Source organism: Alligator mississippiensis, chromosome 7, assembly GCF_030867095.1.
Source record: "Alligator mississippiensis isolate rAllMis1 chromosome 7, rAllMis1, whole genome shotgun sequence".
Classification (NCBI taxonomy): Eukaryota; Metazoa; Chordata; order Crocodylia; family Alligatoridae; genus Alligator; species Alligator mississippiensis.
In genome coordinates, this window is record NC_081830.1 from 16,224,262 (window position 1) to 16,249,936 (window position 25,675).

General features: G+C 52.7%; 1 protein-coding gene and 1 long non-coding RNA gene across 3 annotated transcripts; both read right to left on the bottom strand.

The window, feature by feature from the left end:
- Positions 1 to 3,981: 3,981 nt before the first annotated feature.
- On the bottom strand, positions 3,982 to 13,538 carry LOC132251381 (uncharacterized). Of its 2 annotated transcripts, none has more exons than XR_009463353.1 (6): positions 11,982 to 13,538; positions 9,514 to 11,668; positions 9,347 to 9,422; positions 5,724 to 8,489; positions 5,543 to 5,627; positions 3,982 to 4,942 (listed from the first exon to the last, which is right to left on the bottom strand). It is a non-coding gene; the product is annotated as an uncharacterized LOC132251381 (long non-coding RNA). The 2 variants fall into 2 exon arrangements; XR_009463352.1 differs by having other exon boundaries at positions 11,976 to 13,538.
- Positions 13,539 to 17,524: 3,986 nt separating this feature from the next.
- Positions 17,525 to 19,807, bottom strand: LOC132251855 (nicotinamide N-methyltransferase-like). Its single transcript, XM_059731773.1, has 3 exons — positions 19,663 to 19,807; positions 18,283 to 18,490; positions 17,525 to 18,031 (listed from the first exon to the last, which is right to left on the bottom strand). The coding sequence occupies exons 1-3, from the start codon at positions 19,805 to 19,807 to the stop codon at positions 17,596 to 17,598; spliced, it is 789 nt and encodes a 262-aa protein (XP_059587756.1). The 3' UTR covers positions 17,525 to 17,595.
- Positions 19,808 to 25,675: the final 5,868 nt, after the last annotated feature.

The window sequence follows — 25,675 nt, forward strand, 5'->3', positions numbered from 1 at the left end:
TCGATTGTATGTCGAGCCTTGAACGTGTGGGTGTCTGAACAGGGTTTCAGTGTGGATTTTACTTGGCAATCTGCCTAAGTTTTGTTTTCACTTGCATGAATGGAAAAACTGAATCTACTTCCATGGCTTTCATGTGGCTTGCTTAGGAGTTGTAACTCTTCAACTAGGATAATGTCTATCCATGTAGGAGGGCAAGTTGACAGAGGGATCTTGTTGATTTTATGTGATGTTGAGATCTTCTGTGTTTCCAGATGTTGGGGATGGATTTGCTTGTGCAAGAAGAACTCGCATCTAACAAATCATTTCTGGAAGCAAGCTTGTGCAATAGAGGGAAAACTGTTTTATTTTGTGGGAACTTTCTCAAACTATCCCCCCTTCCCCCTGCCAACAAAGAAAGTAGCAAATAAATATTTAAAGACATTTAGTCATATATGAATACTCACAATTCCCTTCAAAAAGTGCTGAAATCTGTGTGGACACTGCAGTCTCTTAGAATTGAACCCCGCCATGTTATTTTTAAAGTGGAAATTTTAGGGAACAAAGGGATGCTTCTTGACAATGTAACTTGGACACAGCTCCTGTTCTTTGTATTGCTTTTGCTCTTGTATCTTGCCATCCTGGCTAGGAGCGCCCTCCTCCGGGTCACAATTTTTGCTGACCAGAGCCTTCTCACCCCCATGCACTTCTTTTCTTGGAAATCTACCTTTCCTTGACATTTGCTATGGAGCCAGTATAGTGCCCAAGATGTTAGCCAGATAATTCTTCCAGCGGTGCTCCTGACAGCCTGCTTGATGCACCTGTAGCCGCGCACATGGCATGATGTCTCCATCGCGTAGCGAAAGCAATGCTGCAGCTGGAATCAGGTCTAGAGGCCCCCAGAGAAATTCAGATGCCTTGACTTGCAGATCTCATAGTAGGATTGAAGGATAAATCTTTTGTTCATAGATTTTAATGTTTCAAGGCAACCATGACCATCAGCTCCCTGCTTAAGGAAGATCAGATGATTCCACTGAGCAAGTTCTGCGTACTGTAAAAAAACATATTTATTGTGTATTGCATAGAAATTGGTTGTATACGTGTTAACAACTCTTATACAGCTGCTTGGAGGTCCATTAGTAATGAAAGGAAATGAAACGCATTTTTTTTTATAATTATGTAGATGCTATTACTGAGTTATGTGATAAAAAGTTGAAACTCTTCTGTGACTTTAAAAAAAGTAGATAAATATTGCTCTGATGGTCCACCTATTTCCTTGCACATGTATGACTGAATGTCATTTGAAACCTCTGTGTCTAGCTGAACACATCCATGTATGTCAAGACTGCAGGAACATTTTGATGTGAACTCGGAGAAAAGCATGAAACCATGTATAGAGCAGCCTGACAAGCAGGGTGTTACCCTGGGAGCGGGAGCCTCCAGCAAGGAGTCTTTATTTCCTTCCTTCTGGCCCCAGACTCCACCAGGGAAGGGGCAGACGAACCCACAACTCCAAGTGCCTGGAGAAGTCCCATAAGCACCAGGTGATGCGCTGGACAGGCCTGGGGAGATCTCCATCGCTCCTGTTGAAGCTCGTCCAGCAGCTAGAAAGGGCTGCAAGAGTCCAAGCGCCTTGCATTCATCTGATTCAACAGAAAAGCAAAATAAAAAAATAGACATCCCTTATTGATAATGATAAAACTGCTTATTGACAAAGGGACTTTGATCCCAAAAGGCTGCAGAAAAGGACAATTTTCTTACCATTTTCCAGTTGGTCTAATAAAAGGTTTCATTTTGGAACCACGAGTTCTGGTTTTTGTAGTTCTTTTTCTATTGGCATTTTGTCCTACCTTTCTGAATGAAGCGTAAGTCTCATTAGTATTTTAACCTTTCCTCTCCCATCAACCTGGAAACAAAGTTTGAAATACTGGAATTTACAGTGAGATGTCTATTCCATTTCCTAATCAGCTTTACATTTACTTTTCAGCGGTTGGATGCATGTGGATATCTGGTTTCCAAAGGAGAGCTGAAGGAGACACAATTATCAGTGGGGATGCAGCCCACCATACCCAGAATTAAATATGCACCTCTGTCTTCAACTCATTTATAAGCCTCAGTGTGGAAAGAGTTGTATTTCCTTGGTTCCTATTTAATTTTCTTTCAGTCTACACATGATCAGCTGGGTGTCATGGGTTCAAATCCCACCCTTGCATGGTGAGCGGGTCTCTGGGGCCAGTTCTTTACTCGCAGGGCTCCCCGACTCTTTCATTGCTGTGACCAGAGGCGCCGAGTCAAGAGGCCACATGCACCCTCTGGAAGATGCTCTCTGCTTTCCCCAATATCTCCCAACCCCATCTTTCATACCATGAGGCCAGAACGACTCGCGGCTGCTTGAACTCCACTGGTCCGCTCCGAATCAGGCCCAGAAAATACTCTTATTTGCTATCGCATGGAATTTGCTCCAGGACAGTGGCATCCTCCAGCACTAAATAAAATGGAACTGGAAAACTTGGCTAGTTTGTGAGGATTTATTTCATGGTTCCCCCAATTTTTTACCTTGTTTCCTGCCTCCTGTGCTGTTGGTGGGTCCAGCAGAGGAGCTGCTGTGGGTTTGCAGGAAGAGGGTAACTTCACTGATGAATGCAGCAAAGGAGAGGCAGGGAAGTGCATCAGCCCAAATGCAGAGCCCCTCAAAGCCCTTGCTCCTAACCGGAGCCAGCTGTATCCGACCAGCATGGTTACAAGCCTCTGAAAGAGCCACTGTCCCTCTTTGGCTCTGACCACAAGTGTCCTGCTTGGCCGGATGCAAACGCAGTTAGCTACCAGCTCTTGGGGGCTCCCAACACTTCCCTTCCTCCTGCTGGGCATCCCCTAGACCCGAACTGCAACTGTGCAGCTCATATGAAACCAGCAGCAATTGCTGCAAGCCCTTCTCCCGCTCAGCACACAGGATTGGACTCACTCGGGGGCAAAGCTCACCTCGATATCAGGGTGCAGCTGAGCCTGGTTCTGGGGGGCTCGCACAGAGCTTCAGCAGCATCAGTCCCGACCTGGAGCCTTTCCAGTATCGGTCTTACCTAGTCACTGCCAGGTCACAGCTTGGCCTGAGCCCCCAAATTGAAGCACCCTGCCCGTGCACCGGTAGAGCACCCAGCACTGATGGTTTGCACTGGGCTGAATGCTTGCAGCAGGGATAGGGGCTCCCGGCCTGCGGCACTGTGGCTGGCCCTGCACCCCTCACCCTCGACAAGAGCAGGAGGCTTTCTGAGCCCAGCTGGAGGGGACTAGTAGCCGCCCACAGCCTTGGTGTTGGAGGAGCTGAGCTTGGGGAAGTCGTGAACTCTGCACTGGCAGAGACCCGGGCATCTCTAGGCCATATCCTTGCCCCAATAGTCCTCAGTCCCAGTGGTCCTAAAAGGGGGCACAGCGCCCTGTTAAACTATCACCCCTTCAATACCCTGTGCATCCATTTCTGGGGCACGTTGCAGAAGCAGTTTTCGAAGGTAACAGCACTGAACTGCTCCTTGCCTCACTCCCTTCTTGTCCTTAAGGAAACATCCGAAAAGGGATACTGCACCACCCCCCGTCCCTCAGAGCCAGGTCTGATCATGCCCCAAGTGCAGGTCATAGCTGTGGAGGATGCTGAGCCCTACAAACCCCCAGTGCCTGCCTGGCAGCTGCGTCTTTGCCTGAGCATCCTACAGCAGCACAATCCAAACCCACCCAGTGAGTTGGTAGCTTAGGGAGAGCTTGGACCTTGGTCCTTAAGATGCATCCTCAGGCCCATTTTGTTTTGTATGAAAAAGCACCCACACCATGCCATTAGAAATAAAGAGCAGGACGTGTACTCAAGGCATTCAGAGAAAACAGTCTGAAACAAATGGACTAAAAAAACACCAAGAAGCTCACAAAGTTTTCTGAGCATTTTCTTTTTATTGGGACCATTTTTTTCTATTGAGACAAGGGACAGCTGAACTTCAACAGATCGCACCCAAGCACCACAACTTCACCGTACATTATTTTTTATTTTCTCAAATAAATCAGGACTGATTTCCTACAGTGCATTTACAGTTGTAAATTGGTGACTAGGCATCACCCGTCACATAAAAATGTGAAAATAAAATCAGAACAGGACATATTTTTATTCAACAAGACAGATCAGATCAGTAGACAAAATGAAAAAGTTTATTATTCCTTCAGCCAGCTCACAACAGGAAAGGGTAATGGCCAAGTCCTCTCAGTGTAGAAGAGCACCAGGCACAAGGTGAAAAGGTTTTTTATACTGTTTATTCTTCGACTGTGCACATCTGGTTGGACGCTGAGCACGCCAACTACCGCTAGGATCATTTGGACACAGATTTTCATGTATGGGGATGGAGATGAACCCTTTCAAACACCCATGGAGCTTCAACTTAGACGCAACCAAATTGCACCACAAACAGCCTCAAATTGGCCCCACAACCTACGGCTAAAGCAAGCTACAGCCAAGCCACTAACCGAACTGAGCGCAAACCTGCATTTCCACACCAACACTGACAACCCAACCCAGAAAACCCTACACGCTACCTTCAGTCGCATCTATTTTGATCAACTCCTAAACTAGCAACAGCAAACAACCTGCAAAAACCTAGACCGCCACGTATCAATACGCACAACTAGCACAACACCTCAACCTCACTGCCTACAAATCGTGGCCAACCAAATACGCACAACGCCTCAACCTCACTGCCTACAAATAGGGCCAACCCAAGACCGAGTCCATGGTGCAACTTGAAGCGTGCAGCAGCTTGCTCCTACTGAGTGTTTGAAAGTGTAGAGATGCACATGACAGTCTCCATCTGTACTTATCTAAGCATATATTAAACATGTGCCTCTCTTCCTCCTGCCCACACCAACCCACACTTGTTGTTTCTGAGCTTTCTTGTCCTGCTTTCTGTTCCTTCTTCTCCAGCTGCTCTTCAGGGACCTGCAATAGTACACAAAACAGAAGTGGAGTTGGTTGGCAATGAACTGCACACACCACTAAAAATATACACGAACGTAGCTCACAGTGCCCATTATACTCTTGAGCTTGGTGACCTTTTGAAAGAAGCGGGGTGTGACCAGCTTCCTGCTTACAGGGAGGTCCCACTGCTCCAAGGCTTCCTCAGCCACATTTTGGCTCTTATGTGACTGAAAGCTAATGGCAGGGCGGTCACTGTGTCCAGAGTCCCTTTCCTTCGCACCCTTTTCCCTAGCTGGCTTTCCTCCCACCTCACACCCTGTCCCAGTCTTTGTCCTTGCAGTGCTGGAAAGACTTGGTGGTGCAGGGGGAAGTCAATACAGCCTGAGTGCATATTGAGCGGCTGCAGCTTCTCTCTTTTCAGCCCTGCCGTGAAGGGGTTCCTGCAGCCTCCCTGCAATCCCTAGGTAACCCCTCTGCCCAACCGCCCAAAGTAGCCTAAGATTTGGAGAAAGCAGGGCAGGAGACCTGTGCCTTGCTTATAAGCCAACAGACCCAGGATGTCCTGGCACTCCAAGCTTTCCACGGCTCACATACCCCAAGTCTTTACCCAAACTCTCTCACCTTTGTCTCCCGGTGGGCTGGCACTGTTTTCTGTCCTGGTTAAAGGTTAACTCCTATTTGTCTGTTGTCTTCCCTGCTTCTTCCTCTGGAGGCAAAAAGGACAAGCCAGAAACGGGGTGTCAATCAGCACGATGGAAGATGGGTCTGCAGGCCCCTATTTCTCTCCCTCTCTTATCCTTACCTGGACCTGTGGCCACTGTCCTCTATCCGTGGGAAGTGGGGAGGGCAGACATCTGTGGTCTGGGCTGCCGACACCTGGGCCAGCCAGGAGCAGAGTGTGAAGGGCCAGGACTCCGGACAGAAGTGCTAGGACGGCACCATGAAGGTTACCACAGACACCGGCAACCCTGCTTACAGGGCGGTGCTCCCTGCACACAGCTGGCTGCGGGGCATGAAGCCCAGAGAAAACCTGTAAAGCCCTGAATGTCAGCTGACGGGTGCCTCAGGCAGTCTCAATCAGGGCTCAAAGCAGCCTCGTGTCTGGGGACACAAAGGCCATTACTTCAGCCACCCATCGTGGCTGCCACGGAGCCCAAAGGGCTAAAGGAGGCCTCCTCCCCCCAGGTCAGAGGGGCTGGGGGGGCACAGCCCTGTTTACAGGGTGCGAGAGGAGACCATCTCAATGGTGCCAGGAGCAGCAGAGCAGAGACCTGGACCTGAGTTACAGGAAGGTCACGAAGCCTCAGGGGTCCCAGCGCACCCAGTATCCTCCACAAGCCTGCAACCTTCCCTGCAGTCTGTGGGGATCATCTGTGGCCAACCTCACCGAGTGGGACGAGACCCAACCCAGAGAAGCAAGGGGGCCTGGACCCTGCTTACAGGCTGCAGACCGGGGGCGGGGGTGCAGAGCAAGGGCTGGCCAAGTGCCAGGGTACTCGTCCCCAGGGACTCGGCTGGGGAACACGTGGCTGTCTCTCAAGGAGGGCAGGAACTGCAATCGAGCTACCAAGTGCCCAAAGGACCCCAAAAAGAGGGGGTCTAAGGCCTGTACCCCGAACTACAGGGAGGCCATGTGCCCAAAAGTATTAGAGAGGGGGCCTAATGCTCCCCGAGACCAAAAGGCCTGGAAATCCGTCCCCCTAGGTATGGAGGTGGGAGAAGAAGGCTACGAGGACGCATCTCGCCCCTTTCCCAGCACTGGGAAGAAAATAAAGTACGCTGCAGCGATTTTAACAACAAAAAGAAAATAACAAACGCTTTCGCTCCCAGGCACTCCTCTCTCTCGTTCTCCACACTCACAAGGGTAAAAAGTGTTCCCAGGCTGGAAAGGAGCTCGATGCTGCAAACTGCTTGACCTCCAACCTTACACTGAAAATCCTCCTCTGCTCCCAGGGGGCAAGAAAGCTGAGACCAGCACCCTCGTTACAGGGCACGGCCCGCCTGGCTAGTCAGGCTGCCCACGGTGGGCAAAAGGGAGAGGCCCAGAACCCTGCTTACAGGTAGGGCCATCAGGCCTGGCAAAGGACAGGACTGTCCCGAAAGGCACGTAGAGACCTGAACCCTGCTTACAGGGCAGGCCACAGCTCTGCAGAACCTAAGTGTCCAACAGGATGCACAGGACTCGTACCCTCATTACAGGGCACAGTCCGTGTGACTAGCCACACTGCCCAAGAGGGGCAAAAGGGAAAGGCCCATAGCCCTGGTTACAAGGAGGGCCACAGCCAGCCAATAGACAGAGCTGTCCCCAAAGGCACATTGAGACCTGGACCCTGCTTACAGGGTGGTCCACTGCTCTCCGCAATCTAGCCCTCCACTAAGAGACACGGGACTCACACCCTCATTACAGGGCATGGTCGGTCTCACTTGCCACACTGCCCAAAACAGGCAAAAGGGAAAGGCCCACAGCCCTGCTTACAGAGGGGGCGGTCAGGCCTGGCAAAGGACAGGGCTGTGCCCAAAGGCACATAGAGACCTGGGCCCTGTTTACAGGGTGGTGCACAGCTCTGCACAATTTAGCCCTCCACCAAGAAACGTGGGACTCACACCCTCATTACAGGGCACAGTCCATCTCACTTGCCACACTGCCCAAGAGGGGCAAAAGGGAAAGGCCCACAGCCCTGCTTACAGGCGGGGCCCACAGCCAGACCAAGGACAGGGCTGCCCTCAAAGGCACATTGAGACCTGGACCCTGCTTACAGGGGGGTCCACAGCTCTGCGCAATCTAACCCTGCACCAAGGGACGTGGGACTCACACCCTCCTTACAGGGTGGCCCAGCTGTCTGGATGTGGAGTGCCAGGCATAGATGCATGAAAAAGGACAGGTGCCTGGACACAAGGATCAGAGAGGAGGCCACAGGCTTCAACCCAGACCACGGGAAGGTCATCAAGCTCTGGGGTCTAAGGAGTTTGCCGTCACCCCACGAGACTCGGCTCCAGTATGCGAGGCTGCCCTGCAGCACAGCGCTGCAGACTGCTCCGGCTGTCTATGCCAGTGGAAAGAGGCTACGTCCACCTTGCTTACAGGGGCTCCTCTCCAACTGGCTGGGAACAGCAGTGGACTTTGACTCCCAATTACAGGACGTCCAATGCTAGGGACATTCAAACTGCCTGTCATTCTTACACAGTAAGATGGCACCATGCACCCTACTCACAGGAGGCTGCGCCCCTGGCAGTCATGTCTGGCAGCTGGCCCGGGCCCCGCTTACAGGGTGGCCCCGCTGCGCAAGACCACTGACTAGATCCACACTCTTTACAAAGGAGGTGGCGGTGACACACGCCTTGCTTACAGGGTTGTCCACTTCCACCCGACTGCCGCACAAGCGCAACAGCATCAAACGCACAAGCTCGTTACTGCGTTACAGAGAGCTCATGCAGCCAAAATTTGGCTAATACATGACTGATACTTAAAGGCAGGGAGATCACTCTGTCCAGAGTCCTTTTCCTTCGCATCCCATTTTCCTGGCTTTCCGCCCTGGTGTAGTTCGCCCGCTGCTCGTCCATCTGGCAGCTGCAAAAAGGAAAAAGCAAAGAAATAAGGACCCACCCCCAACAAAGAAACAGAAACACAGTCTGGGTGTAAAACACGGGGTCAGAGACTGAGACAGGGAGTTGTAATGTCTGTTTGGTCCTTCCCTGCCACCCCTGTGGAGCCGTCTTCTTCTGTTCGACAGTGGGGCGAGCAGGAATCTCCTTGTTCAGCTCCCAAAGACTGGCTCAGCTGGAAATGTAAAGCCATGGGCCACAAGCTAACAGGCCCAACTCGTACCACATCACAAGATGTCAGCACAAGGCACCTGCAATCCTACTTACAGGATGGTGCCCCCCCCCCCGCAAACACCAGCTGCCATGGCACAAGGCTGACCAAATGCTGGTTGCTCAGGCGGTGCGGTTCAAGGAAACAAGCATCCGCACACGTGGAGGACAATGGGCAGAAACTACAACTTCCTCGACAGCAAAGTCAAACCCTTCAAAGGACCAAAAAAAACATTCAAAACACCCTCATTCAAGTTGGGGACGTAACCAAACCCCAGGTAACAGCAGTGAGTGGGGGAAGGAACGACTGCCCGCTTGCGGCTGCCAGGCCGAACCCAAGTGACAGCAAGCTCACAACCCCCAGTGTCCTAAAGAGCTTGCTGCCTTGGAAAAGCAAAGCGGACGTGACATGCCTCTGGTTTACAAGATCCTCAGTACTTCACCTAAAACTTATCCGCGTATGACAACATCAGGAGCTAAAATAGGAATCCTGCTCCTAAGAAGGTGCCAACAAACCAGACTTCCAAGGCCCCCCGATCCCAAGGTCTATGGCTTGGCAAAGGGACCAAAAATAAATGAAGAAAAAAAGGGGCCGCATCAGAACTCCCTTACCTTTGCATGGTTTTCCTCCCTCCTTGTCCGATGACTCCTGCTTGTGCGCCATCTTTCCAGCTGCTCCTATCAGGGCCTATAGTAAACACAGGCAGACACTGCATTTAACTCTCCACGTTGAAAAACATGTCTATGGGCTGCAACTTCTCTCCCACTTTAAGCCATACCTGAATCTGGTGCCGATCTGTCCTCTATCCGTGGAGATGGGGGACGTCAGATGTCTGTGGTCTGGGCCGCCAACATCTGGGCCAGCCAGGAGCAGAGCGCGACGGGCCAGGACTCTGGACAGGAGTGCTAGGACGGCACCATGAAGGTGACCACAGACACCGGCAACCCTGCTTACAGGGCGGTGCTCGCTGCACACAGCTGGCTGCGGGGCATGAAGCCCAGAGAAAACCTGTAAAGCCCTGAATGCCAGCTGACGGGTGCCTCAGGTGGTCTCAATCAGGGCTCAAAGCAGCCCTGTGTCTGGGGACACAAAGGTTATGGCTTCAGCCACCTATCATGATGGGCACAGAGCCCAAAGGGCTAAAGGAGGCCTCCTCCCACAAGGTCAGAGGGGTTGGGCGGGGCGCAGCCCTGTTTACAGGGTGTGAGAGGAGACCATCTCAATGGTGCCAGGAGCAGCAAAGCAGAGACCTGGACCTGAGTTACAGGAAGGTCACGAAGCCTCAGGGGTCCCAGCGCACCCAGTATCCTCCACAAGCCTGCAACCTTCCCTGCAGTCTGTGGGGATCATCTGTGGCCAACCTCACCGAGTGGGATGAGACCCGACCCGGAGAAGCAAGGGGGCCTGGACCCTGCTTACAGGCTTCAGGCTGGGGGCGGGGGCGCAGAGCAAGGGCTGGCCAAGTGCCAGGGCACTCGTCCCCAGGGACTCGGCTGGGGAACACATGGCTGTCTCTCAAGGAGGGCAGGAACTGCAATCGAGCTACCAAGTGCCCAAAGGACCCCAAAAAGAGGGGGCCTAAGGCCTGTACCCCGAACTACAGGGAGGCCGTGCGCCCAAAATTATTAGAGAGGGGGCCTAATGCTCCCCAAGACCAAAAGGCCTGGATATCCGTCCCCCTAGGTATGGAGGTGGGAGGAGAAGGCTACGAGGACGCATCTCGCCCCTTTTCCAGCACTGAAAAGAAAACAAAGTACGCTGCAGCGATTTTAACAACAAAAAGAAAATAACAAATGCTTTCGCTCCCAGGCACTCCTCTCTCTCGCTCTCCACACTCACAAGGGTAAAAAGTGTTCCCAGGCTGGAAAGGAGCTCGATGCTGCAAACTGCTTGACCTCGAGCCTTACACTGAAAATCCTCCTCCGCTCCCAGGGGGCAACAAGGCTGAGACCGGCGCCCTCGTTACAGGGCCCGGCCCGCCTGGCTAGTCAGGCTGCCCACGGCGGGCAAAAGGGAGAGGACCACAGCCCTACTTACAGGGGGGGCCACCAGGCCAGGCAAAGGACAGGGCTGTCCCCAAAGGGACAGAGAGCTGGACCCTGCTTACAGGGACGTCCACTGCTCTGCGCTATTTAGCCTTCCACCAGGGGCACGGGACTTGCACCCTTGTTACAGGGCGGCCCAGGGGTCCAGACGTGGAGTCAGACACAGATGCATGAAAAAGGACAGGTGCCTGGACACAGGGGGAGAGGAGGCCACAGACTTCAACCCAGACCATGGGAAAGTCATCAAGTTCTGGGGTCTAAAGAGTTGGCTGTCACCCCATGAGGCTCGGCTCTGGTGTGCAAGGCCGCCCTGCGGCACAACACTGCAAACTGCTCCGGCTACCTAAGGCCAGTGGAAGGCGGCTACGTCCACTCTGCTTACAGGGGCTCCTCTTCGACTGGCCAGGAATAGCAGTGGATTTTGACTCCCAATTACAGGATGTCCAGCGCTAGACATTTTTTCTCATGTTAGAAAGCAGCACGCACCCCACTTACGGGTTGCTGTGCAATTGGCAGCCAAGTCTGACAGCTGGCCTCGACTGATGACAGGGTGGGGCTGTGCTGTGCAAGACCAGTAACCAGATCCGCGGCCTTTACAAACATGGTGGTGGTGACACACCTCGATTACAGGGTTGTCCGCCTTCCACCTGACTGCTGCAAAAATGCAACAACATCAAGGGCAGAGACTCGTTTCTGAGTTACAAGAAGCTCGCCCAAAGGCTCACAAAGCCGAAATTTGGCTAAGACATGATCGAGACCTGAAGGCAGGGATGCCACTCTGTCCAGAGTCCCTTTCCTTCACATCCCGTTTCTCTGACTGGCTTTTCTCCTACCTCGCCTCTTCCCCGCTGCTTTCCCATCCGCGTCTCCTTCCCGTTCTTCCGAGGCCTGCAAGAACAGAGACCCAGACGGGCTATAAGTGAACAGAGCCAGAGCATACATCTAGCAACCGTAACCCTTAATGCACTTAGTATCCTCTGGAAACTTGCAACCTCCCCCATAATGCACAGGCAATACAATACCTCTGGCCAACCTCAGAAAGTAGCCTCAGACAAGCAATAAAGGCAGGGTACCTGAACCTTGCTCCCAGACGCGGGGCACAGGAAATCCCACCCCAAACCTTCCAAATCCCAGGGTGTGCAACTTAGCAATGAAACCTGGGGAATGGACACTCCCTGTGTCCAATTTCTCTTACCTTTACCTCCTGTTTGGCTGGCCTGGCCTTCTTCCCTCCTGGTCAGCTCACTGCTGCTCGCCTGCCATCCCGTCTGCTTGTCCTTCCTGGGGCGATGCGCATCGACCCTCAAACGGGACCGGTCTCGCGGGATTCGGGGCTGCAGCCTCAGGTGGCCGGTCCAGGCAAGTGATGTCTTCCATCAATCCCTTTTCAGCAAGGGATTCAGCATCCTGGACGACCAGCTCCGACACACTCAGCGCACACTCAGGACACACAGTGGTTACAAGGGAACCACTGCAGAAATTAAAGGGGGCAGCGGGTGGGGAAACTTGGATGTCAAATAACAGGAGAGAAGAGAAGAGAAACAGCGCAGCGGGGAAGGATGAACTTGGAGATGAAAGGCACCAGACACCAAGGAGGTGCCTGGCAGATCAATTTTATTTGTCCATTAAATAGCAGGCCGGCTCACACCTGTTTTTGCGTTATTTTCTCTGCTGGTTTTCTTCAGCGGTACCCCCTGTGCTCCTGCTTCCCCATGGGATGGCCTTGAGAGGGCACAAGCCCCCTCAAGTGACCACCAGTGCTTGACCGCCCACAGAGCTAGGCAGCACCACACCGTAGCTCGGGCTTGGGGGTGTGAAAGACTGTCAGTGCTTGACCCGTTTGCGAGCAGGGCAGCACCACACCGCAGCTCGGCAAGATGACCCCGAGAGCAGACAGCGGCGACCTCCAGGCCCTCGCCCACTGCAGCCCCAAGTGATGCCTTAAGGAGGGGCCGCGGGCCAAGCCCGACGGGCCTGGCCCGCTGCCCCCCCCCAAAGGCAGTAAGTGAGAACTACAGGGGTTCAGACCAGACCCACTGCCAACCCAAATGGTATCTGAAGGGAGGACAGCGGGGGCCTACGGACCTTGCCGCTGCCCCCCACAAATGACACCTTAAGGGAGGACTGTGGGGGTCCTCCGGCCCTCCCCACCGCGGACCCAAACAATGCCTTAAGAGAAGACCGCAGGCAGAGACAAACCAGCCCTGCCCACCGCCCCCCAAATGACACGTTAAGGGGGCAGTGGAGCTGGCTACGGACCTGAGCCTCCGCCCCTCTGAAGGACACCTTAAGGGAAAACTGCGGCCGAGGCCCGGGGACCTCGCCCACTGCCCCCAAACGGTGCCTTCAGGGAAGGACTGGAAGCGTGCAAGCCCGGCCGCTGCCCGCCCCGCGGGTCACCGGTGCTTGACAGGTGCTACGAGCCACGCAGCACCCACGTGGCTCGGGACGTCACTCCCCACAGCCTTTCACAGCCCCGGGCCTGCAGAGGGGCCGTAGGTCCCCAACTGCAGCCCACGTGCCCCCCCCGGGCACAGAGCGGGCAGGGGGCTCCGCCTCACCTCCTCAGGGCACCGCCGTCTCTTCAGGTCTTCCAGAGTTACCGCTCCCCCCGCTGACCAACTCTTCTCCGCCGTCCTCGTGCCGCAGCAAGGCAGACCCCGCTGCCGCTTCAGGGCGCTTCTGGGGTTACCGCTCCCCCCCGCTGGCCAGCTCTACCAGCTCTTCCGTGCCCCCACCGCCAAGTCCACCCGTGTGCGCGGCACGCGGCCTTTTATTCTTTCTGGAGGCCCCGCCCCTGATGGAGGACCAATAGGAAACCTCGGGGGAGGGGTCAGTCCCCCTCAGCGCCTCTTCCTCACCTTGTCTCTGGGGCACGTGGGGGGAAACTTTCCTCCTGCCGTCTCCTGATTGGCTTGGAGGGACACGCCCCAGCCAATCACCCCGTGTCGTTCTGCTGCAGCTCACGAGGCCGCGGCATGCCTGCCACGTGCGCGGTCTGGCGGGCTCTGCGCGGCGTCACGTGGTGTCTGGCTTTGCACGCTGGCTGAGGCGCCCGGCGCGAAGCGGGCTTTGCTGGGGTTTGCCGTGCTTCCTGCCGGGCTACCGGTCTTGAGGCGTGTTAACATGCATGGACACACACATCATCTGTAACTACCCGCATGGATCCCCCTCTGCTTGCGGGCACGGCCGCGCTGCTCTAGCGCACTCATTGCCACACACCGCCGCCGGTTCCAGTTTCCCGCCACTCCCGCCCCGCTCCTCTCCACAACGCGCCTGTGCGGAGCAACCCCGCGGGTTCTTCCCGCTCTTCCCGCCCCGCGGGGTTTCACTGCTTTTTTCCCACTTTTTTTCTATTTTTAAACAAGGTGTGTGTGTAGGGGGGGGATTCCGTGCAAATGTTGCGAGCCGGAGAGCCCCCCCCCCGGCCCGGCCCCGCCCCGCTGCCGCAGCCCTGCCCTGCCCGCGCTATGGGACCGCGAAGGATCGCAGGCGGACCAATCGGCGCACAGAACGGCATCCCTCCCAGCCAATCGCCGCACGTCTCCAGGCGGCCGAGGCTCCTGAGGGGACCCGGGCTGGGCTGCAGCTCCGCCCCCCGCGCAGGCACCTGCGGGGCTGAGAGTGGCGGGAAGGGGCAAGCATAGCGCTGGGACACCGCACCCCGCACCGGGGCTTTCTTTAATAATGAAAGGACCTCCCCTTTCCTTTCTTTAATAATGAAGGGAACGTCACTAGCAAAGTTCTCGTTTCTGGAAGCTGGCTCCTCCACTGACCCCACCGACGCTGCACGACACAGTCCCCCCCCCGGTGGTAGGGAGCACTAATAACCCTTTCAAGCTGGCGGAGGTTTCCAGCTCCACTTTATTGAAAAGCAAAAGGTAATTTTTTAATAAAGTGGCTTGCCCGAGAGCATTTTCCAGGTGTGATGCAGAGCAGACATGGATTTGAGCTGGTGTCAGCACTCAGCAACGCTCCTCATTGTGCGGGTAGTGCGATGCACAGTGACCTGTCCTGGCCCCACAGCTGTTGCTACCAAGATGGGGGGGGGGGGGGGGGGGGGTGTTTCCAGGCCCCTAGACATGCCTTGGCACTTCCCAAGTGTGTCTACACAAGACACTTATTGCACATTAGCCTAATAACTCTGTGCAGTAGCTTGTCATGGCAAAAAACATGCTATTAGTCTACTGCGCAGTCTTATTCAGGTAATGTGCAGTTAGCATCACTAAATAACTATGTGCCAGTGCTACTGCACTGTACCTTTAGTGCATTTAGTTAGTACTTTATTAAGGAAGCACTAAAATAAATGCACAGTATCTAAGGCGCGTTAATGAACATGAACCACCACAATGCAGTGTGCTGTGTGACACTCACTTCAAGCGAACATCTCACACAGGCTTCTCAGGTTGTGTGTCAGGATCTTGTTTCCTTTGCAGTGACTTGCACCGAGGCTGTAGTATGTTTCCAGGTAGATCCCGGGGTTGAAATCCATCTGATAAACTTCTCCCTCCGTGAAGCTAGATGGAGCCTCCACCTTGCACATGCAATAATTTTGGGTCCAGCCCTCTGGGTCAGCTGTACCGCTAACTTCTGCTTCCACTATTGTAAACCCTTCCCTATGCTGCCAGATTGCAGTCCTCGCCCTGCTGCTCTCATGCTGGAGCTCTCGGACTGAGAGGATGGCAGAGACCAAAGGTGATAAATCCAGAGCTGAAGCTGCCAGGCACGCACTGGGGAGGTCTCGGGCTTTCTTTGGCCCTCGAAGATGTGGTGACTGCTCTGACAATCCTAGATACACCCACTGGATAGATTGCCTCCAAGTTTGGACTTTCTTAAGGGGGAAAATGGACTGAGACAGTGTATTTCGGAGCTATACAGTCATAGAAACCGAGGGTTGCAAGGGAGCTCAGGAGGTCACAGCCAGTCCAACCCCTGCTCAAAGCACGACCCTCCCCAACTACATCATCCCAGCCAAGGCTTTGTCAAGCTGGGTTTTAACACCTCCAAGGATGGATACTCAACCCCCTCTCTGGGTAAACTGCTCCAGTGCTTCATCACCCTCCTAGTGAGAGAGTTTTTCCTAATATCCAACCTCAACTTCCCTTGCTGCAACTGGAGCCCATTGCTTCTTGTCCTGTCATATGTCCCAAATGAGAACAGTTCAGCTCCATCCTCTTTGCAACCCCCCAGCAGGGAGCTGAAGGTTGCTATCAAATCCCCTCTTGGTCTTCTCTTCTTCAGACTAAATAACCCTTAGCCTCTCCTCACAAATCATGTTCCTCAGCCTCCCAACCATTTTTGTTGCCCATCACTGGACTCTCTCCAACTTGTCCACATCCTTTCTGCAGCGGGAGTCTCAAAACTGGTCACAGTATTCACAAGTGATTCCCGTGTAAAACTGCTTCAGCAACTTTCTTAAGGACTGGATACAGAGGCTATGGGACAGGTGTTACTGTAACAGCGTGCTGGGGCTGCGAGCTATTGCTGGGGGGTGTTGGAGGATGGAAGTGGCCTACAGATGCCTGTGTGGGTCAGGAAAGCAGTGACACGTGGGATTGCTGAATACTTGTCAAAACTCATCCCTCTTCCGGCACCTCAGCAGAGGACTGTAGGACAGGGCATCGTTCCCTGCTTTTATCATCCTTGTGAGTAACTGTGGGCATCGCTCCCTGTGTTTTATCATCCTCATGAGTAACTTTTCATGGCAGCAAAGTGAAGCAAAGTCAGCAGGAGAGGCATTCATTTTGGCTGTAGGAGTGCAACTCACTGAACCAGGCAGGAGATCCAGAAGTCTCTGAGCTGCCTAGGGACGCCTGTGAAGTAGGCACTTGGTAGTTAACATGTGACGGCATTTTTCTTGATGTATCACAGGCTTCAGAACAGGATGGAGAAGAAACTGTGCCCTGTGCGATGGGATGGGTTGCATTGGGTGGGTGAGATGCATTGGTGAAGTGGCATGGGAACTGCCCGCTGGGACAGCAGACAGCGCTATAGCTCGGCTCCAGACAGAGTTAGAAAGCAGCAAAAAAAAGCAGGGGGTGTTGCAAAATATCTCCTCCAAACTGGCAAAAGTTTCCAGTTCTGTTTTACTGATTCGTAGATGAGAACTCCATGCAGAAGTAGTTTGCATGTTATACTGAATACGTGTATTTTCTATGCAAGAGTTAAAGCGGACTATTGTGTTTCAGGCAGGTGTAATTAGTTCTAAGAAGATGATCTAATTGATGATTTGATTGTTTTCAATGCAGATCAGAGGGCAAATCACTCTCCACAAGAAACAACAAATACCATCTGACCCACAACCCACTTCCTCTCCCATTCCTTGCATTGGTGCCTCCTATTATCAAAGACTGGGATCAGACAGACCAGGCATTGGACCGAAAACCACAGGGCACATCTTGGGTGCCCATATACAGTGCCCTTCCAGACGTGGTGAAAGGTTTGTCAAGAGCTTGAGGAACCCAGGGCCTGAAAAGATCTGGACTGGCATAAGCAATCCATGATTAGTACATGTGGAAGCAACACCCTGGCCACTCTCAAGGCAGTTTTCACGTTGCTCCTGTTGTTCAGGGTCAGAAGACACTAGCATCACACCTGAGAGTCTGTGCTCCTCTCCTGCCTACTGAGGACTTCCACTCGCATGCAAATGCTGCAATTTCTCATTTTTTAAGGAGATGTTTGTATTTTCACAGGAAAGGGCGAAACACATTTTAAGCAGGAATATATGCATCATCCTGGGCATAATGTAGCTTTTTAATTAATTTAATTTCTGTTTTAGAGGGATCCTTTTGTGTCCCACTTATTCTCCAAGGGACTTAAATCGCTTTCTCTTTGCGGGCGACAATGAAGTACATCCCAGAGAAATGGCAGATTTCCTGCATGGTGTCGTCATCCCTGGAGAGGACGTCAAACTCCTGGATGGCAAAGCCAGTTGCACTAAGGGCCCCCCTCAAAAATTCCTCTGTCAGAACCAAACAGAAGAACTTTTTGGGACCGACCATGTAGAAACTGGTGCCCAAATCTCCGCTCAGCACCAAATGCCCCCCTGGCTTTAGCAGAGAGCTGATGTTCCTCAGAGCAGCGCGGTACGAGCTGTGGTCTTTGCAGGCAGCTTCCAAGCACAGCGATGAGACCAGGCAGTCAGCCGGAGGCAGGACAACGGGATCCAAGGGGTTGCTTTTGTGGACATCACATTTTAGGATGCATTTGATGGCTCCTCGTAACTTCCCCTCTTTCTCAGCCCATTTGTTCCTAAAGAGAGAAGAGGAAAGAGAGAGAGGAAAGCAAGAGGTTATCTATTTTGGTGTGTTTTAAATGCCTCCCCTGGGATACAGTTCTGAGAAATGGGCACGTGGGTTTTGTGTCTCTGATTTCCATTCCCTTGGAGAAGGATTTAATAAAGCGGGGAGCTTTGAAAGCCATTTTGCCCCACCCTCCCTGAAATTTGGGTGGATTCTCACAGGCAGGCTTAAACCTACGGGATTTCGATGGCAGTTCGGTACCTGTCTCCCTCCAGCTCACACACGTGCTGCACCACCGGAGTCCAGTCAAATGCTCCGGGCTCGTTCTTCAGCCGCTTCAGCAGCTCCTGGCAATTTTGGTCTATATAATCCGAAGCAATGATCTCCTTAAATGACTCGCAGGCAGAAAGCAGCTGGTAAATGGTGGGTCCACTGCCAATATCAGTCAGGGTGTGGCCTGTCACAGCACCTGGTTGGGGTTAAAGAATGGTTCAAGATGATCATCACCTCTTCCCCATGCTGCATGCCCTCCAGCAGAGGCAGGGGACAAGCAGCCCCCCGAAAGCTGCAGCCTTTCCTGGTTCTTGCTCTGCTTTACGGGTGCTCCTTCCTTTCCAGGCGCTGTGGAAATGAACTGATAAAGAGCCAAAACAAGGCACCACAGTGCTTGAGTTTTAGCAGTTTCTCCTCCCTGCTCCCCCTGCATTCAGCCTCTTTCCGTTCATGAACCATACCCAAAAACATGATTTCTACTGCACCTAGGTGAGCATTTTTATTCAGCGTTAATTATTTCATAAAACCAAGTGCCTCCAATCCCATTGCTGCACCCTGACTCTTGCAACCCCCTTTGCAAATGCTATGAGAAAGGCCAATCTCTAGGTTAACCCTGCCTGCCTCTGGGCTTACAACACCTGATATTAATAAAGCAGTGGTGTGTGTCTGGGCAGAGCTGCACTTGCAATCCCACAGGCATATCCCACTTACTTCCCCATATCCGATTCCTTCAAAGCCCTTTAGTTCAAGGGATGGCTTCATGACAGTCTAAGGAGAAGGGGAAATCTGCTATATAACAATCTGCTCCAGGACAGCGAGGGCGCTGAATAGCCTCTCCTCTCTGCTCATGGATCTCCAGGCACTTTAGGCAGGGCAGGAGTTCACAACATCACGCCTTGCTTAAGGGATGAGGATAAGCAGGGGGCACAGAGAGCTGACACAACTGCTCTAGAGTCCAACAGGAGGGTGGTGGTGTGGACACGGGACATCATTTTCCTAAGTAAAGTTCAGTGCCCGACTCTTTGCAGGCAGTGCATGAGAGGGGAGGGTGGGAGAAGCTCTTCAATGCTCTGCGCCCTGTTCAGAGGCTAAGCATGAACACTTGGCATTTTTGCTGTGCTTTGTAGCTGGAAAGCCCTTGGGAAAGCACTTGCACAAAAGCTTGTGGGCAGCAAGACAAACTTGGTGAACTGCCCAAGAACTGTTTGTCTCACGACTGAGACACTTGTCTCTAGCAACTGCAGACCACAAGCACGTCGCACGAGCAGTGCAACCTCCCACCCCGTCTCCTCTCCGAGTGCCTGGCTGGTCGTGCCCCTGTCTGGCCAAGGGAAGACAAGAGTGCCCAGGGCTTTGGGAAGGACCTACCCGAAGTGAAGGTTTTGCAGTAGTGTTTCAGGACAAATGTGAGGAACTCATCCCCCAAGGTGCCTCGTCCAAACTTGAAGTATTCCAGGTACGCCGTGGGCTCAAACTCTGCCTTGTAGACCTCCCCTCCCGTGAAGGCAGCCATGGGTTTGCTCTGCCCTGGCTCTTCCCTGGCTTTGCTCTATTCTTGCCTGAGTCTCTTCTTGGGGCTTGTATCATCCCATCTACACTCAGCCTTTTAACCCCTTTGTGCCCCTGACACTGAAAAGCTGCTTGTAGCTTGTCTATACCTCAGAGGGTCACTTTAGGGTTGCAGCCGGCTGTTAACAATCCCCACTTGCCCTTTGAGCCGAAGGGGGAGGACACCCCGGGGTTGCAGCAGTCGCAGAGTGATGTCAATAGTTAATGGCTCAAGGCCATCCCGTTAGCTGCCCCCTCTGCAGCATCACAGCATATGTATATGTATATGTATATGTATATGTATATGTATATGCACAGCAAGGGACTTCTGACCCTTGGCCAAATTCTCCATCATGGACATGAGAGCAGCAAGGAGAGAGAGCAAGTTCATACAAAGATCAACATCAGCAGCACAAAAGCTCTCTTAATGCCTCACTGTGGCATTCGTGTGCTTCATCTGATGTGTGAGAGGAGCCGGAGAGACTCCCCATGGCTGTTGATCCCAAGAAGCCCAATGATCATGGCAAAGGAGCCTGGAGATCTGAGTCTGAAAGGGTAGGATACAGTGCCCAGGAATAGCCCGCGGAGGCAAAGTGCCTGTGCTCAGGAGTAGCCATGAGAGGTGAAATGCCTGGGAGAAGCAGGCAAGCCTGTGTCTCTGGATTTGTGGTAATTGATAGTAACAAAACAATACAACGCGATTTGCTAGGGCTCCCATTTGCCGTCTCACAGCTAGGTAAACAGTATTAGAAATAACATCTCATTTCCTTCACAATAACAGACGAAGGAGGGTATTTGATTTTTTAATGCGGTGCTTATGGAGAAGCTTCACCATCAAATGTTATCAGGCTTATCTCTGCTACCATCATCTCCAGCACTAACATGTTCTGGATTGAATTTGGATCATACCTTGCCATGTAAATGGCTCTCCAGAGAAATTGGAACTTACACGCACGTACGGTGCATTTCTTTCCCCTTGGCTTCCCTTTCCACACCCAGCCTTGCACCCTGTATTTGTTTAAAGCTTACAGGGATACGAGACCTGAGCTCAGCCGCAGCAGAGACTGGTGAATGCCCTTGCTTATGTGACTGTGCAGAAGTGCAGGAGGCTGGCCGCCTTCTTTCAAACCTTCTTTTAAATCCCATTTGCTTTCAGATCAGGAGGGAAGGGCTGCAGGGCCCAAAGAAAGATCTTGGGACAGGTAACACATCCTGCAAAGTCCTCTGAGGGGTCGATAGCTGCATGCCCTGATATCTGGGGGAAATGTAGACACACCAAGAGCATCCTGAGACATGGCCCTGTGCCTGTCACCAGCATGGTATTGGGGACCTGAGCCTCCCAGACTGGGCAAGGCACCGAGATGCTTTTGTTGTCATTAGGGGTGTAGGTTGTAGCCATGTTAGTCTAAGGACACAGGCAGACAAAGTTTTTGGGGTAAGTCTGATATCTTTTATTAGACAAACTCAAATAGTTGGAAAAACTCTTCTTTGCAAGCTTTCAGGTACAAATAATACTATTTGTCGGGCTGAGGAAGTGTCTGCAGATGGTCTGTGCTCTTCCTGGATGAAGTAGTAAAGCAGCCAGAGGCTCGCAGTTTGGATCGCTTGCAAGCACTTTAAGCACCGAGGGCCTTTGTCCTCAAAAGCCTTTGGCAGAGAAGACCATTTTGGACAGAGCCATTTGGACAGAGAAGACCATTTGGCTGTGGGGCTGGTGTTACTCCAATCTCCAGGCAAGACTACAGGCTGGTTTATTTTAGGTGCTGATGGATGGGCCCACTTTAGTGATCAAGTGCTCCCATCTCAGCTCATTTCCGGCTTGTGGCACTCTCTATAGGTAGATGGCTGAATACTCCCAGTTGGACCGGGATAGCACAGCACGTCCCCTTGCAGGCGGAGGGGAAAATCTGCCACGTCCTATTGAGTTCTCATCGTGCTTTCTCTTTTCTGGCCACGAAGAGGCAGCAAAGGCTCATGTGAAACTCCACTGCTCCTTGTTCTGTCATCTGCCCCCACTGGGAACAGTCCAGCTCCATCCTCATTGCAACCCCCTGCAGGGAGCTGAAGCTGAGCGGCAAGGACAATTCTGCTGCTGCTTGAAGGCACCTTGCAAAGAGGAGAACAGGTTTGTGCATGCACCAGTTGGGAAGGGAATTGTTCTTGGGGAAAAAATTCACCAGAAGCCTTTATTTTATTGCTTTTACTCTCAGTTGCAGGAAGGGATCTTGCTGCCGCTTTGGCTGTGCATACTTATGTCCAGGAGAATACCCACAGGCCCTCCTCACCCAGTACAGAGGTAACGAGGGTCCTTCATCCATTCTTCTCCCAGCTGCCAATGCAATTGGTGCATCCGAGGCAGGCTGTGGGCAAGTTGGGGGTCAGGGGAATGGTAGGAAAATGTGGCACCATGGCTAATTTCTGCTTCCAAACCCCTGAGATGGCTCTGCCTGCGTTGGGGGCCAGACAGACCAGTCTGCATGTCCCAGAGTCTGATCAGCACCAGGGCAAGAGGTGCAGCCGACAGCGTTGTCACCAAGAGAGCTTGCTATCCTGGTGGGGAGAGTGCTGCCTTGGAGGCTGGGAATCATGGGTTCAATTCCCACCCTGGTATGATGAGCAAGTATCCTTTGTAAGTTGGTGTCTGGGGCGAGTTCTTTACTCCTGGAGCCCCTGACTCTTTCATTGCTGTGGCCAGAGGCATCGAGATAAGAGGCGCACCCGACAGGTGTCCAGGAAGGAGAGCTTGCTGGCCTGGTGGCTGAAGCACTTCCTTGAGACACTGATTACATGGGTTCTAGTCCTGTGTGTGTCTGGGCCTGGTGAGTGATCCTGAGTGAGCCCAAGACCCATGGCCTGGGTGCCCCCCTAGTTGTGCTGTTTGCTGGGGTTGGCTTCATGCTGCTGCTCAGCATGACTTTGTTGTCGCAGGACCTTTTGGAGGTCACAGAGAGGTCGCCTGGGTCTGGGGGCATCCAGTTTTGGCACTCCAAATGTACATGTCCAGTGCACAGTTGTCCACTTCCGCATTACTGAATACGTATATGTCTTTTAGTCTCAAAAAACCAGGAGTCTCAAAACCAGACTAGTAGTACTTCTACGTTCACATGGACAACTGTACACTGGACATGTACACTGGGAGTGCCAAAACCAGACGCCCCCCAGACCCGGGCGACCTCTCCGTGACTTCCAAAAGGTCCTGCGACAACAAAGTCATGCTGAGCAGCAGCATGGAGCCAACCCCAGCTGCTGTGCACTCAAACAGCACAGCTAGGGGGGCACCCAGGCCATGGGTCTTGGGCTCACTCACCAGGCCCAGACACACACAGGACTAGAACCAATGCCACCAGTATCTCAAGGCAGCACCTCACCCACAAGGCCAGCACGCTATCCTTCCTGGAGACCTGTCGGGTGCGCCTCTTATCTCAATGCCTCTGGCCGCACCAATGAAAGAGTCAAGGGCCCTGAGTGTAAAGAACTGGCCCCGTAGATGGGCTTACAAAGGGTACTCAATCACAATGACAGGGTGGGATTTAAACCCATAACACCAAGCTTCTAAACCAGCACCTCACCCACAAGGCCAACAAGCTCTCCTTCAAGGAGACCTGTCGGGTGCGCCTCTTGACTCGGTGCCTCTGGCCACAGCAATGAAAGAGTCTGGGCTCCAATAGTAAAGAACTAGCCCCAGAGACCAGCTTATCCATACCAGGGTGGGATTTGAACCCATGACACCAAGCCTTTAAGGCAGCACTCTCCCCACCAGACTAGCAATTTCTCCTAGCCAACATGCTCTGGGCCGCACCTCTTGACCCTGTGCCTCCGGCCCCAGCAATTAAAGGGACAGCAAGCGGGCCGCGCTGCAGTACTCTCAGTGCCAGGGCTCGGGCAGAGGTGCAAGTGCAGCCAAATCAGGTGGAGAGAGAGAGAGAGAGAGAGAGAAATAGTGCAGGGTTTTTTTTATCTCTATATTGCGCTCTCTCTCTCTCTCTCTCTCTGTGACACAGGAGGGAGACAGCTGGAGAGACCAAGGGTGCGCCACAGGCCTTGCGCCCCGGCCCTCCCCGGGAGCTGGTTAAATACAGGGTTGTGTTCCTGTATTAATGCGGACCCTAGGACCATCTTAGACTCCTCTCAAACTTCCCTTGCTTTACTTAGCCAAGGGGTCATCATCACTGCACCCGCGTGAAGCGGGGACCTGTTACATGGAGCACCTGGTGCGTGGAAGAGGGGTGCAGACTGAGACTCAGGGCAGAGCCACAACAAAAAAGGACCTTGGGCAGGTGAAGTGGAGCTTCGGTTGCAAGCCGGGAGCCTGAATCCAATACTGTTACCCAAAAACTTCGACTCGGCTGGTGCCCAACCCTGAAGGTGACCAGACATCAGGGCCTCCTCTATCTCGGACCTTAAGGCTTCCCCGACAGCAACAGCTGCGTCTCAGTGAAGGCCAAAAAGTTTCCCAATCTTACCCGATCAGCAGCCAGGCGCCCAACTCCCCTAAACCCGTCAGCATTCAGAATATAAGCCTATTCCCCAGCCAGCCCCACCGCCCCCATGGAGCAGCGCCGGCTCACGCCGCCCCGCACCTCTTCTCCAGCCCTGCAACGTCCCGCAAGCCGGGCCCACCACCTCCGCGGCTCCCGGCTCAGCCCTGCCCCGAGCAGGGTTGGCTTTCCCCTGCAGATTGCCAGGTAGAGCCGGCACCACGGGACGGCAGCACTGAGCAGGGGTTTTTCCTTCGGTACATTTTTTGTTTTTTGATGTGGATCAGCCAAAAGCAAAAGCAGCTTTGTATCCTATGTCAGTCAGAAGCCTCCACTTGGTCAAATGCATTTTTGTTTCAACGGTTTGAAAATATTCATTCCCTCCCTCCAGCCAAACATGCTGGGAAACATGCTGACCGTCACTGACTCACCATTTCCACAATAATTAAAATAAGTAATACGGCTGAAAATAAATTCAAAATGAATTAAAAAATTATATATTTTAAAAATATAATGGCAGTGAGAAAATGTGTCTGGCTCCCTCCCAACTCAGTGGCCCCTCAGGGATGAAAATCGGGAGACATGGCTGAAAGCCCGTGGACATTACATTGAACAGGCATGGGGAGGGGCGGAAACCACAGCTGGACTTCAGGGACTTGTGAAAACCTGGAGGCGATTGGGGATGGACACAGGCATTGTCCTTCTTGCAAGGGGACAAGCGCATCTTCCCCCTGCCGTGACCCAGCCCGGTACAGAAAGAGCACCCACCGTGCTAGTAGAAGTAGCAAGACTCGTACCAGAGCCATTCAGAGACTACGGTCTGAAACACTGGAACTAAAACACACCAAGAAGCTGGGAAATTAGTCCTAAGTATTTTACTTTTATTGGGACCAGTTTCTCTTTTTAGACAGGGATCGGCTGAACTTCCACAGATCATACCAAAGCATCACTCCTTCACTGTACCTTATTTTCAGTTCCTCAAAGAATCAGGACTGATTTCCTACAGTGCATTACCAATTGTGAACTGATGACTAGGCACCATCTGTTACAGTCTTTTACCACTTGTTTAATGCAAATGTTTCCTGTTGTGACTTACAAGTAAGACCATGGACTGGATCAGTAGATGGAATGAAATGTTTATTCCTTCAGCCAGCCTCAGTAGGAAGGATAATGGCTGAATCTTCTCAATGTAGACACACACCAGCCACAAGGTGAAAAGTTTTTTATACCGTTGAGTATTCAACTGCGAACATCTTAGGCCCGCTTGTTCCTACTGGTTAGACAATGACATCAATTAACTTTATGATCGTTTGGACACAGGACAAGATCTTCGTCTCTGTGGAGCTAGAGATTAA